The 15,335-nt window shown below is 31.0% G+C and overlaps 1 protein-coding gene across 1 annotated transcript in view; it reads right to left on the bottom strand.

Moving 5' to 3' along the window:
• LOC143196062 (pyrokinin-1 receptor) overlaps positions 1-15,335 on the bottom strand; it is a 250,893-nt gene that overhangs the window by 171,374 nt on the left and 64,184 nt on the right. Inside the window, exons 2-3 of the mRNA XM_076403647.1 lie at positions 13,416-13,605; positions 2,844-3,102 (exon numbers count right to left, since the gene is read on the bottom strand). Coding sequence (XP_076259762.1) covers positions 2,844-3,102; positions 13,416-13,605 — 449 coding nt within the window. The remainder of the gene's footprint in view (positions 1-2,843; positions 3,103-13,415; positions 13,606-15,335) is intronic.

The raw sequence follows: 15,335 nt of genomic DNA, 5'->3' as shown, positions 1-15,335 counted from the left end.
AAAAATCTGATGCTGTTAAATTCGGGGGTCTGGCTGGCCATGCTAAATCGCCACTTCGCGAAATTAGTCTTCGTGGAAAAACGACACTAAATATTTGAATTGCTGCACGAGCTGTATGTTCTGTAGTCCTATCTTGCTGAAACCACACGCCTTCTAGTTCTTGCTCTTCCATTTCAGGCAAAAGAACATTTCGAATCATGTCTTGGTACCTTTGAGCAGTAACAGTAACTGTAATACCTTGGTAATAAAAAAAAAGGGCCAATAATATTTCCAGCATGAATACCACACCATACAGTTATTTTTAGTGAATGCAATGATGTTTCATGAATTAATTGAGAATTCTGTGTTCCTCAAAACAGACTGTTGATTGACATGGCCACTGAGAAGAAAATGGACTTCATCGTTCATTATCAATATAGACGAAATATCTTCAGTTTCATCAGACAGCCTTAGGATTGCATTACTGTACTCAATTCGTTGATCAGGATATCTCGGTAGCAATTTTTAAACTAACTGAATTTTGTACGGGAACATTTTCCAATCAGTTTCCAAAATTCACCTTAAACTGCGTGCAGAAATGTGTAATTGAGAACCAGGTCTCCGAATTGATGTTTCTGGAGACTCTGCAGCACTATCGCGCACTAGAACTACATTTTCAGCGTTACCAGACGTCCGTTGTCTTCCAGAACGAGGCCTGTCTATTGTCGTACCATACTATCGAAAATTCACATGTAACCATAAATTGTGGTTGTGTGAGGCACTGGACGATTAAGATATTTTTGACGCAGTTTCCGCTGACTGGTAATAATGGAACGATTATGTTTAATACATATTGTCACTATTTCTGTTAGACCTTATGGCTTATATTTATCCATAATAGAATTTGGACATCTACATAACATAACGGTTAAAGGGAAACTGAGCTGAACGTCACATAGCTAAGATGGTGCGCAATCAAAATGGTTGCGGTACTTTTGCCCCACATTTTACTTGAGCTGGGTCTTGAAATTCATTGCCTTCGAACTTTTTTGGTTGCTGTTTATAATCCTTTGATACCCAAACCAACAATTGAGATAAGACCAGTATCACCATCAGTTTCTAAATCTGTTTTATGATCTTCTGGCAGACCATAAAAATGTTAGTGTCGAAAACACAAATTTTGAGCGTTGCGTGATTAATACACTGAATAGTTCAATAGTGCTGAATGGAATGGAACTGTTATTTTACGAATTTAACTATTATGTTAGGTTGTTTAAAAGTTCATTAGATTGATACTTCGCATTTTGACCAATAGGTATCGTTGATGAAAATACGCACAAATTTATTTAAATTTTTACAGATTTTTATATTATTATTTTAATGAAAATTTATTTTTCAGGTATTTAATATTTATCTGTATATATGTATATATATATAGTGACTGAATCTACTGTTTAATAGGGATTCTAACCATAAACCACGCTCATAAATTATAGAGGATTAAAGTCCGAGCACACAACGGGTGACATACTCAAAATTATTCCTTTATGTCGAAAATTTTATTTCCTTCTGTGTCGAATATTTTGCATAAATAATTACACGTGTCGATCCGTAGTAAATGAATTTAATTAACAATCGAGCACGTGCCACGTGTTTGTAAACCAAAAAGCCGGGTGAAGATTATTTATAGGAAAATGATGAAACACCTGAGCTACAGTATTTCTGGTAAATACATTAGATTACCTTCCCACAATTACCTCGTCATATCTTTTAACATTTTGTAGACCTGTTTTCACAATAAGTAAATAATAACAATTAGTGGAAACAACTAAAACTATTTTTATATACTTTTCGAGTTTTTCTTCTTAAGAATTATTACTGTATATTGGCAGTTAAAACAAATATATCATTTTAAAGCATTCTTTTGCAATTAAATAAATTTGTGCAATAAAATATGTGCGCGGACATGTCCCCTAGCATTCACCTTAGTTTATTATAATTTGTAAGATACCATGTCAATTAAGAAGTCCCCGACCTCACACATAGATGGCGCTACTAGAATTAAATCATTATGTTTTTTAGTTAACCCTAACTCTCAAAAGACGCGTGTACAAATTTGACAGGTGTCGGATCTTTCGTTTGTGAATTATGGCATTTTGAGTAAAGCAACTTTTGTTATTGTAAAAAAAAGTGAATAAAAAGGAATTTCTCGTGTTGATAAAATATTGCTTTTTGAAGGGAAACAATACATTTGAAGCAAAAACTTGGCTTGATGCCGAGTTTCCGGACACTGTCCCAGGAAAATCAATCATCAAGTATTGGTATACTAAGTTTAGACGTGGTGAAATAACGGACACATCTAAAAAAGCCACAAAATGATTTTGAATGACCGCAAATTGAAATTGAATGATATAGCAGACACTCTAAAGATATCAACTGAACGTGTACATTATATTATTCATGAATATTTGAGTATGAGAAAGCTCTGTACAAAGTGGGTGCCGCTCGAGCTCACTTTCGGCTATTTCCTGTTCTTAAATCTCAAAATAATGCTCCCTGGAAAGAAATTTTTTTCGAATGAAGAGGTGATCAACGAAATTGAGGCCTATTTTGAAGCAAAGGAAAAATCGTACTACAAAAATGGCATCGAAACGTTGGAGGGACGCTAGAATGAATGTATCACCCTTTAAGGAAATTATGTTGAACTAAAAAAAACTAATTTTGCTAAAAAAATTTGTTTTACTTTGGTAGGCCGGTGAATTTTCTATTAACCTGTTACAACAGGTACCTTAACTTCATACGTTTAGTTATGTGCTGGAAACATTTATTTCTTTCTTGTAAGAAAATGAATATTAAGAACTTACCTAACATTTTCACTACTTTCTTCGAAGATTTACTATGAGCTCGATAGTTGGCGCTTCTTGTTTTCATCAGATTCGAAGTTCTCAGTGTTGAACCGATCATAATATAAAGTACAGTGATCAAGGTCATGGGTGTTACGAAAAACACGAACGTGGATATCTCGAAAGAATGGTTCATAACTGGTTCAGTTGGCAAGCAAAGAGGGCATCTTCCTGTAACCTTTAAGGGTATTGCTTGCGGGATGGCAAAACTGATTGCTACCTGAAAATATAACAAATAAAGGATTATTAAATTTATTGGTTGATTCTAAATACATGGTAAACTGTGTTGATTTGAAGACTACTGAAATAATAATAATATCAGATTTCCCTTGTAGATGTTTGTAGCATCATTTTTCACTTTAAAAGCCATCTATGAAGAAAAAATAGAAACACATATTTTAATCAAGATATTTTGCTTTATTTATCCTATCTTTCTGATAACCTAGCGATACTCTGTCGAAATAATTTTGGTTTGGCAGTGACCCAATCTTATTTTCTCTGAACGATCTGGACAAGTAGTATTCAGAAGTTGCTATGCCTGACGAATATGCTGAGTATGACTAAGTTCACCATTCAAGCTACAACAATGTAGCCTTCACGGTCCTTGCAACTTATAGTCGAGAGTTGTCTTGCAAGAGGATGACGGCGGATGTTATAACTGCGCACATCACTCACATATGTATTTAAAATATTGAATGGGCTTCAGTAGCAAACCTCTTCAAACAGTTATATTAATTTAGATTTGTTTTGTTGCTAATTTCATTTTTTGTATATGTCACAAAATTATATTATTATTTTTCTATTATTTGGGCTCTGCGCCGACTTCAAAGTGGCTAGTTCATTTTATTTTAAAACATTTTCTTGTGTTAAAAATCTAAGTTATTAATATTATAAATTTTTTAATTTTTAGTGAGTTTCTTATTCATTTTTTGAAGTCGGTTCAATTGTTTTGTTAAACATATTTTATTTTTCTCTTTTTAGTGTTAGATATTTATTCAATAAAGTACGCAGTTATTTTAATTAATATTAGAATGGGTAGACTAAGTAAAAGTACAGCCCATGAGGAAAAGTAGGAATGATTGAAAATAAGGAGAGCTTCAGGCTCCAGGATCCGCTACCTAATCTAAGTGATTTGACAAATGTTTTAACTAAACATTTGTTGTTGTTTGCTATTATTGTCCTCGCCGGGAATGGAACCCGCGACCTCCCTGTAGGATCTAAACGCCTTAACCATTCATTACATCATAGAGGTAGTTATCTACAATATTTCTACTAGGTGCTATATGATGTGAAAACTTTTTACGTACCTTTGAAATTTGAGCGTTTCCCTCGATTTCCCCCCTTCCCCCATGTGATCCCGACTTGGTTCCAATGGACCATCGAGAAATCGGCGAACATACTCCATTTTCGATTAAAAGTCGGTTAAAAAGAGTTTTTATTTATTAAACATTTGCACATTTCATAAATTATATAATTTTGCGCCTCTGTAGAAAAGATGGTTTTTCGATAAAAATAAAGCCCTTGTTTGAAAAATATTTATTCAATATAACCTAATAAATATATAAAATTATTTTCGAAGCAATTTATTAAGAAATATTTAAGACGACAGTGTTGGCGAATTGTTTATTTATATTTTATTTATCAAGAAATAAATATTATTAACTTTTTTGTTATTAAATATTTCTTTAAGAATTATTATATCAAAAATTATATTATTCTATACACTAATGTAAAACTAATATTAATTTATGAACATTGTTTTCAAGAACGACACCTGTCCAAACCATATAAATTTGGCCAATGAATAGAATTCTAAACTGATTGTTCAATTTTCCTCTCAATTTTGTTGACGAATAACAACAGTTAGCTTTTACGGATAGCTTAACGACCTTTTAATATCGGGAAATAAAACAACAGATGACGATACGTCATGACCTACTCCTTGCTTGTCTCTACATAAATGATGTTTTTTTTTTCTGCGATCTGATTTTTGAACGAAACTGTTAGCCAGAGGATAGCTTTCAGTTTAACTGTGCATTATAATTCGAATTTCACGGTATGCAATTTTTTTTTGCAAAAATAATTTGTACCAATTTCTATTAGACGTTAAATTTAATAAGTTTTTTGCCAATAATTTTTGCCGCCTTTTACCGCGCACTTTTTACTTTGTTGGAATTTAGTTTGTAGTATTAAAATACTAATTGCCGAAAGGTTCTTGATTAAACTAAGCAAAACTTGTTTTCTTTAACAAATGTCAACTTATCTTTAAGTTCTTTTAAGCGAGATAAATCATTTTAATGCTTGTTTATTATTTTATAGTGCATGATTGGATTTGCAGAGCCGGTCTTTATTTTCCTCAATCTGAATTAAATAGTCTTTAAGAGAAGCTGGTTGATGATATAAAAAGACATGTTTTGTTTAATATATAAGAATTTGTTCATAGTTTATTTGAAGACAGATAAACCAATTAGAAGATTGCTAATATTTTATGCAACTTTTATGTAGCGGTGTATGAATCTATTTGACAAACAAGCCATAGTTTTCAATATAGTCATCTCAACTTGTGTTGTATTTTATTGAAAACTTATTGCACATTACCATTTTTCTAAAAAAAAAGTGTGTAGGAATTTTTCTTATCATATGTGATAGGATTGCCTATATTTATAATAAATAATATTACTTCAGTTCAGTTATGATCCTATTTTTATTTTGTTATTTACTACTGATATTTTTAATATTTGCACTGTAAAAGTCTTTGATCTATGTAATCATTCTGCGTGAAAACTATCTATGCTTTCAGATTTCTGGACATTAATTTTCATTAATACAAAGAAAACTTCGGATTTTTGAACAATATTTTCCTTATTAAAAGGTAGCGTCCAAAGTTAAAATTATCCAGAATGCGAATTATCAGATAAATATGACCATTGATAGTGGCGTATTGATACGTATCAAGTTAAGTGAGGTTGATTTTGCGCCTGTTATAAAAATTGTTGTAGGTTCGCCGATTTCTCCGTCGGTTATAGACAGATTTTCAAATTTTTTTTAAATTAAGATTATTAAGAGTGCCTTGCCAAGGTGGGCCCATTGGAATCAAGTTATGAACAAGTTGGCGGGAAGGTGGGGGAAGGAATCGAGGGAAAACCTCAAATTTCAAAGGCACGTATAATGTTTTCACATATTTTTTTATCTAAAATAATCAGATCTTTGTGTATAATGTTATTGCTGGACTAATGTGACGAAAAATCGGGAGTAGTTCAGAGTTCTAAAGTAAAATATGTACGTAATAATATTTGTAATAACTAAGTAAAAATCAGTTTCAAATCGTTAGTGGGCCCTCAGACAGTACAAAATATTATAATTTAATATGGCTGTTTGGGAACGGTACCGACTAGTACGTACATATTTTATATTAAAACATGTTTTTATGTTAAATGTCTAAGTTTGATTATTTGTTACATCTTAGTGTGTTCCTTATTTATTTTTTAGAGAAGTTCATTAGGAGGGCTTACTTGTCGTGAAAAAATGAGTAACACCAAAAATAAACTATTAGTCACGAAGAATTAAAGTAAATAATTTTAATTAAAATACAGGAAAATTAAGAAATAAAACGAAGAAAGGGGCGCAAAAGGGCAAAACTATAAAGATAGAAATCGAAAATAAATAATAAATAGAGATATGTGAACACGGAACATGACAACAGGTTGAATGGAGAGAGAAAAGAACAGGATAACAGGGAGATTAAGAAATAAGAAATAGAAGAAATAGTTAATAGTGAGAATTTGACAATGGAAAGTGCGATGATGAAGACGACAAAAGCAAGAATATGGCGAATGAATTAAAAAACGAACCACAAAATGGTGAAGGGACAAGGGGAAAACCAATTGGAAAGAGTGTCGAACCTAGAACATACAGTAAAGAAGATAAATAGTAGCAAGAAGTACCGTTACAAGTAGTCCGTATAATAAATGAAAAGCTGGAATAAGAAATAGGACAACTACTCAGATAGGATAATAACAGTGAAAATGAGAAAAAATGAAACAAAAACGTATGTACATTTAGCACATTTTAGCTGAATGGTACAAAATGTATTTTTGGTTTAGAAATAATTTTTAGTATAGTCCGGGAATTCTTTATACATAATTTAATAATTAATTCACACTATAATTAATTAGTTGAGCTTAAGATCCCTATATTACAAAAAAAGCTTCAATCTTACATAAAAGCGGTCCATTATATCCATTCATAATTAATCTTAAGCTACCTTTCCAATCTAGTATATAGTAAAACCGCATGGATAAAAAGAAAAGTTTTTCCACAGGAGACTAAAATCGCCTGCATAATTAAGTACTTTATTAATTTATTATTAACCCTAAACTTAAGCACTCTTTTAACCTGACATATTTTATACTAAATATAATGTAAAAACGATTTTATGATGTAACATTAGAAAAGGGCGATAGACAAAATTATAAAATGCTGTTAAGGAATGTTTCCTATTAAAAATCTTGCGAAAATCGAACAAGATCTCCGACCTTCAGTTTTGAGAGTTTTTGAAGCTGAACACATACCTCTAAAATTATTACATACCTTCGGCTAGTCATTACCACCAGGTAGTATATTCTGTAGAAATAGTACAATATTTATATAGAGATGTTGAGGTGTCGATTACTCTTTACGATATAATTCGCAGTTCGAGTCATATAGCTTAAGAATAAATAATCATAGAAAGAAGCAATTATAATCAGTGGCATCAGGTTACAAACATTCTAGTGTTCAGGAAAACAGGAGAAGACAGAATAAACTTTCTGACTATGCCATTTACAAGCATTCGAGAGGTAGAATCCAACGAACTACAGCGGCAATTTTGGGTTTGACCCTAGCACTGATAAGAGGTGTGTTTTGTATGGTTAAGAATTTGTTCATATTCTATGCATATTTTGATTATAAATATTAGGCAGTAACGGATAAATAATCGATTAGTTACCATTTTCAAATAGGCTTTTATAATATTTCTTAACTGAAGAGATATTTGTCGACATTTCATTCAGGTACGTATATACTTTATTTTTATTTTTATTTTGCAAATTGGATTCTAATCAGCACCAAATTGATTATATTTTAGACATAGTTGATCGTGCGAAAGTAAAAGTACAATGTCTCTTTACCTGTATTTTTAATTTATTTTTTCTTTATTTTTAACATACCTCATCAAAATGGCGGCTCTTGAGAGCAATCGATCAAGAATTCATAAAAGTATATAAAAGTTTTATATTTTATGTTAATCGTAGTATACGAACGACAATAGGAAACGTTAAAAGAATATATCCGTGATTATATATGTGTAGATTCTACACACGGATTTAATGCATATGGATTAGAACTACATTCCTTGATTGTATTGAATGAATTTAGAGAGAAATTACGATGCTGTTTGGCTAGGACCATCTAGAATAGTGATAGAGACAATACTTAGAAATATTATTGCGTAATTTTAATAAATAGATGATTTTTATGCATTGTTAAATGAATTATACTTCTTATCTTGTATATTGTATTATTTTCTCTTTTTTCCATCAAAATTAGATGTTTACTATTGGTTCCTCATATTACATGTATTGCATTATATATGAACACTGTACCTTACACTGTACCTAAACTTAATTAAGTTTGGACTTGATTTAATTTGTAAATTCGAGAATATATATTATACCATTCAAATATCGAACACGTTAAAAGAACTATATTAAGCAACTTTGGTTTGTTATTGTAATATTTATATATTGATAAATAATTACATGTTTTATTTTCTCGTTTTCCCTTTAAAATATATAATGTTTATAAAAGGATCTTTTTTATTTTATTCTTCAAATATACGTACAATTTGCAAGAACTGGCAACACTGTAGAATCAAATCCTTTTTCGCATGCCATTATTCTCCAAACTTAGGTTCTTGTCTAATATTATTATATGTAGAAAAGGCTAAATAACCAAATAATTTGCTAAAATAACACGTTTTAATTTTGACATTACAAATAGTCAATCAATATATATATATATATATATATATATATATATATATATATATATATATATATATATATATTGATTGACTATTTGTAATGTCAAAATTATAAAAAATATTTAAAAAATCCTGGAACCATTGTCGAATTCTTGAAGGAAAAACAATAATAAACAATTTTTATTATTATTATTTGTTTTTTGAAAAAAATTTACGATCTTACTAAATTTTTTCGTTATTTGATGCCGATATACTGTTATTTTATTTCGTTATATCCTTAAATGTTATTTAATTATCACAAATTAATATATATTAAAATTATGGAAAAAAATTCTCCAGCATAAAAATATTTTCCTTTTTATGACAATTATGTTTTTAATTATATGGATTCCTTTAGGGGCAAGCAAAGTAAAGCGAAGTAATCAAATAAATTACTTACATTATATTAAGATTTAATGTTATTAAGGAAACTCTAGTCGATGTTTTTTTCATTTTCACATTTATTTTGTCTCGTAAGCTGGATGTTTTATGATAGTGAATGAGGATCATTGAACATGAGCTTAAAGCGCATCTGTCAAATCATCTGAATTATATGCTTGGAGAATGAGAAAATGAAAGCCATACATCTAAATAAGCGGGAGACATTTATGCGAGGCTTCTTTATATCGACGGTCTTGGAACTAATAAAGTTGGAGGACAAAAATGCTCAGAGATTTGTCTTAGATGTGCTTATAATTAATATTGCAGGAAAAGCTTTATACTTTTACTAAATATTCTGTCGGAAACTGTATCTTTTATGTAATATACACGTTGTAATATATAACATAAATGATTTTTTTTCATAAAAGGTAACTTAATCTTGTGATATTAACGATTGTTTTTAGTAGAACCAATTTCTTTTCTTTTGAAGCGATATAAATCATAGTAAGCATTTTGGAGTTCACTAAGAGTTTAAGAAACGTACATCCAATACAAATAATCTTGTGGAAGGTTGAAAATTGAAAATTTCTGTGAATTGGAAGTGAATATTGGATATAAGCGGTCCTTGATTGTAGTGATTTGTATACTATTAGAGAGATACACTCACTTTATAAAAAATATTTTATTTTAAGAGCTGTAGCAATGTTTTGAGTCCATCTAATCTGTTTAGATATTAATCTGAATGTTCACTTTTAAGATAAATACTTGTAAGACTCGCTTTAAAAAAATGATCGTCATGCGAGTGTGTTCGAATTACCTCAGATCTGTCAGTAGTACCTCCTTTGTGAAGAATTTTTTATTTACAGAAATTCGTTGCAAATCTCGTGTTCACCGTCCTCTACCTGTTGCCTTTGATAATGCCTTGAACTGCAATGTTTCTATCTAAATTTCCATGGTATATATTATGAGATGAGGTTTCAAGTGGGGTAGTAACTGAGATGCTTCAGCCGTCGTTGGTGCTCAATTACGCTGACATTGCAAACTTCTGCCTAAATTCCAGTAAGTTAGATGACGGGAAGTTTTTAATAATTTCTTTACTGCATAAGTTGTCGTTGTAATCTACAAAATTTCAGAAACACCTGTCAGTTTCGATTTGTGCAATGATGAAATCCCACTTTTTTAGTTCTCATTTCGGTAATCCATTATAAAAATGGCTCAGACTATTGATTCATAAGTTCACAGATATTCAAATAAAAAAATCTTCTAGTTAAACTTTTTAACATGTCCATACTATTAACATATATTATCATAATTTGTAATACACATTCTTACAAAATTCGTAAAAAAATGAATACATTTCAATAAATAATTGTGATGACAAATACATATATTCTTAGAAATAACACATTATTATCTCAATCTAACGTTATTTTTTATAATTTATAAAGTTTGGTAGGTAATCTGGTGTAATCTTGTAATATGTCTTCTTGATCCTTGCTTCCCATATTATCTTTACCTGTCTTGTCTATGTCTTACCAACTTGTCTTTTTGTGTTGTCTTCTCTCTATATAATTTTCAATGGTCTAATATTATGGCCTCTTATATCTTCACTTCTCATCCAGTCCACCGTTGTTACACTCATGAACCTTAGTTAGTTATTCTTCCTTAGCGTATCGCGTAATCGAATGTTAAAGTTAGGTCAAAGGTCTATATATTTTATTAACATATTAAATGAAAAGTCACTGGTCTGACACATAGATGGCGCTACGAAAATTAAATCCATACGTTTTTTAGGACACGTGTATAAATATGACAGCTGTCGGATCATTAGTTTGAGAATTATTTCATTTTGTGTGAAGCAACTTTTGTTATTGAAAAATTGATTGAAAAGAATTTCGCGTGTTGATAAAATATTGCTTTTTGAAGGGAAAAATGCAGTTGAAGCAAAAACTTCGCTTGATGACGAGTTTCCGGACATTGTCGCAGGAAAATCAACCACCAAGGATTGGTATGCTAAGTTTAGACGTGGTGAAATGAGCACCGAAGACGGTGAACGCAGTGGACGCCAAAAAGAGGTCGCAGAAAAACGACCGCATTTGAAGAAAAAGAAAGTGCTGCTTCACCAAGACGATGCACCGTGTCACAAGTTAGTAAAAACGATGGCAAAAATCCATGAATTGGGCTTCGAATTGTTTCATCATCCACCATATTCTCCAGATCTGACCCCAGTGACTATTTTCTGTTCTCAGATCTCAAAAGAATTCTCGCTGGGAAGAAATTTTCGTCGAATGAAGAGGTGATCGCCGAAACTGAGGCCAATTTTTAAGCAGAGGACAAACCGTACTACAAAAATGCCATCGAAAAGTTGGAGGCTTTCACATTTGAAAGGAATTATGTTGAATAAAAAAATGTGTTTTACTATGGTAGGCTGGGGACTTTCATATTTATTTTTTGTTAATGAATTTTCTATTTATGGCGAAGTACAAATTCATGGTTTTTTATTTATGGCATTCCTTTCTTTCTCCTGATTTTCACTACATTCGATTTCTATATACAAATAGTTAAATGCATTTGCTTATTCTTTTCATACCGCTTAAATTTCGATAATTATTTCTTATGGCTCTCTCATCACCATGACTTTCGCTTTGATTTTATTCCTTATCATTCCGTATTCTCTATGTATGTGGTCTGGTTCATTGATTGTAATCAGTTTAGTTGTAGTTTTTTCCATATTTGTATACCCCTTATATAATCCTTATCTATATAATCTTATCTATTCTATATAATATAATCCTTATCTATTATAATCTTATCTATCTTATATAATCCTTATCTAATTTTAAGTCTTTATTATTTCATTAAATAATATTATGAACAGGGTTGGACTTGAACTTATATCTTGCGTTAATTCTATTTGGATGACACCATTGTTATAAAATAACTCATTATATTTTTTTTCTAAGTCTACCAAATGCCTTTTCTAAATCAATGAATGCTAGGTATATCTCTTTTTTTCGTTGTTTTTTTTATGTTGTACTTTTCACACTATCTCTCTTATGTTGAATATATGACCTTGTGTATATCTTCCCTTTCGAAATCCGCTCTGCGACTCTGTTATCTACTGCTGGTTTTAGACGATTTTCTATTATTTGTTCCTAAATCTTGATTGCTCTGAAAAATAGGGTAATCCCTCCATAATTATTACGGTCCCTTTTATCTTACATTTTATTTATCACAATAATAAATGCTATTGGCCAATTTGTGCCAGATTTTTTCTTCTTCTCTTCGTAACCTATTCCAAATTTCCACTAATAGTTCTGTAATTTTCTAATTCATATTTTAAATATTATTTATTAATATATTTATACCAACCATTGTACATAATCCTGAAGATCTCATGTTAAAGCACATTTTGCTTTAGAAACAGCGTTAGATATAATAACACAGTCAAAGTGCTTAATATAACCTTTTAATTCGGACCACTATGCAAAAGCTACCAAAATGCACACCAAAAAGTACTCTTACACCTGAACTCTATTCATTATTTTCTCTCAATGTGGTTACCAACTAATTATTAATATGTATAATCAATGTGGATAATAAAGATCATCCTTAGGCAAATTATTGGATTAAATTCGATTATTGAATGAAGTTAAATCATTTCTACCAGCATTGGTGCTCAGCGGATAAGCTATTGGTATATATATTGAATTAAATTAATATGAATAGATGAATAGTGCATGAGAAAAATGCTTCAAAATTTCGAAGGCGCAAAGAATTCGAAGTAAAATAATATATGTGTCAAGTGAATGGGCTTCTATAAAAACTATGATTTCTAAATAAGCTAGTTTCTTGAAAAGTGGTCATAGCTGAAACTGCATCATCAGAAATTGTGGCAAAAATAAAAGTTGTTAGAGCTCGTAACACTATATTGTGGAAAATATAACTGGGGCTATGAAATATTATAACTTTATTTACATTGAGATCATTTTCTCGTTATATAAAATGTTTATTTTTAGCAATTACTTGAAATTGAAAACCATATCACAATAGAAATCATTCGAATACTAATTAGTATTTATTGTACTCACCATCCATATAAAAAGAATGAACTTTACAGCTCTGGATAGCTTGGACATTGTATGGGAGAGAAAGGGATGACATATAGCCAAGTACCTCTCAACTGTAAAGCCAGTTATGGTTAGTACCGTGGCATTACCGGATGTCTCTGCTAGTAATCCCCTAAGAAAGCAAAATGTACTTCCAAAGACGTAAGGATATCTGAAACAATAAATATAGAAATAATTGACTATATGTACTAATCCTATTACATTCAATTTATGATAATAAAGTTTAGTCCTCCTTTAGGTATTTCAAAAACCTAAAAATAGCAACGTTTACTTTTATCTGTTTGTCTATGATTGTCGTTATTGTGTGTGAAAGGGAATAAATAATCCAAAAAGGAACAACCCTCCTAATCATATTAATAAAAACGACATTATTGAATTTTATTAATTTCAATCAATCTTGTTGTTGATGAATGTTGAACAATGAAACATGAACAATGAAAGTAAAACCCCACTCTATTGTCAAGGTCCAACTCCTTTCAACTGTTATTTTTCAAATGGTCTGTTCTGAAATCGGGCGTATTTCATATGTAATAAATGGAAACAAATATTTATTATAAGAAATGTTCAAATTTATATCATTCATTTACATTCATCACACAAATCTAAATATATTTAACAATGGCGGGAAAATACTAAAGAAAACGAATTACTTTTGTAATTTGTTCAAAAAAATCTTGTTAAGATTGGATTTATAACGATCATTGATGGAATGCGGCAGAAAGAGCAAAAGAAAACCCACTGAGACATGTAGGATTACCGAATTTTGAAATATTTATTTTCTTCATTCAATATAAAATTAATTTTCTTTAGTTTTTATAAAATGTACATATACAATATTTGCTGCATATAAAATAAGGATGTTAACAGTTTTATTAAAAATGTGGTGACATATATTTATTTAGGGGTTCCAATAATTTGTGTCCGTACTATTATTACCTCCAGCAAAAGGTATATTTAACTGTGATAGATCGAAATAATGATATATGTAAAAAAAATCCTTAAATTGATTTCGAATTTCGCTAATCAATTTAACAGCCGAACCGAGCCGAAATAGAACTTCCTCCTTCTTCGAAGTCGGTTAAAAACACACGACTAGGGTGTAGTAATTCGGTTCAAATAAAGTTTCTAAAATTTGTAGATGGACTCCGGCAGCATCTTCCGTTCTTCATTCAATATCTTCAAGCATCTTCGTTCAATATCTCAAAATAACGGTGCGATGGGTTCCTAAACTGTTGAACTTCGAGCAAAAATTTACTAAAGAGTGCGTCTAAAGAGTGCTGGAAGATGGAAGAAGCGGTGCTAGTCAAAACGAAGACAATCAGATCCGCGAGTAAGGTTGCAATTCCTCCCCTAGAGTCCAGATTTATCACCCTGCGACTACCACATGTTTGGACCACTGAGGTCAAAGATTCAACACCGACGGCGAGGTAGAGGAGTTCGTACGAACATGGCTGTTCGAGTTGCCCTAGGAATTCTTCGATACCGGCATCAAAAAACTTGCGGAAAGATGGACAAAATGCGTAACTGGTGAAGCGAAATACCTAGAACAACTGCAAATTTTTGTAAATTTTTTCAATAGTAAACAAAGATGTCAGAGTATTTGTCTCGATCATATTTGAACCACCTTCGTAATAGCCGATCTGTTTCATGAAACAACATCCCGACTTGAAAATACGTCCTAATTTTAAATAATACTCTGGGTCTCTCTGTATTAAGTTGCCAATGCGAATTAGAGCTTATTATAAAAATGACTTGAAACTAATAACCACAAATACATTACGCGATCTAACTGTTTCCAGCATCAAAAAGAAAAAAAACCATAACACTGCCTTTCGAATATATCTAACATAACGATAAAACCTGTTGTGTCATATAGAGAAG

The sequence above is a fragment of the Rhynchophorus ferrugineus genome, unplaced genomic scaffold (assembly GCF_030347505.1).
Source record: "Rhynchophorus ferrugineus isolate W39M unplaced genomic scaffold, kcgeb_rfMv2 rfM4, whole genome shotgun sequence".
Classification (NCBI taxonomy): Eukaryota; Metazoa; Arthropoda; class Insecta; order Coleoptera; family Curculionidae; genus Rhynchophorus; species Rhynchophorus ferrugineus.
The sequence above is the reverse complement of the archived record's forward strand: the minus strand, read 5'-3'. Positions and strand labels throughout refer to the sequence as shown.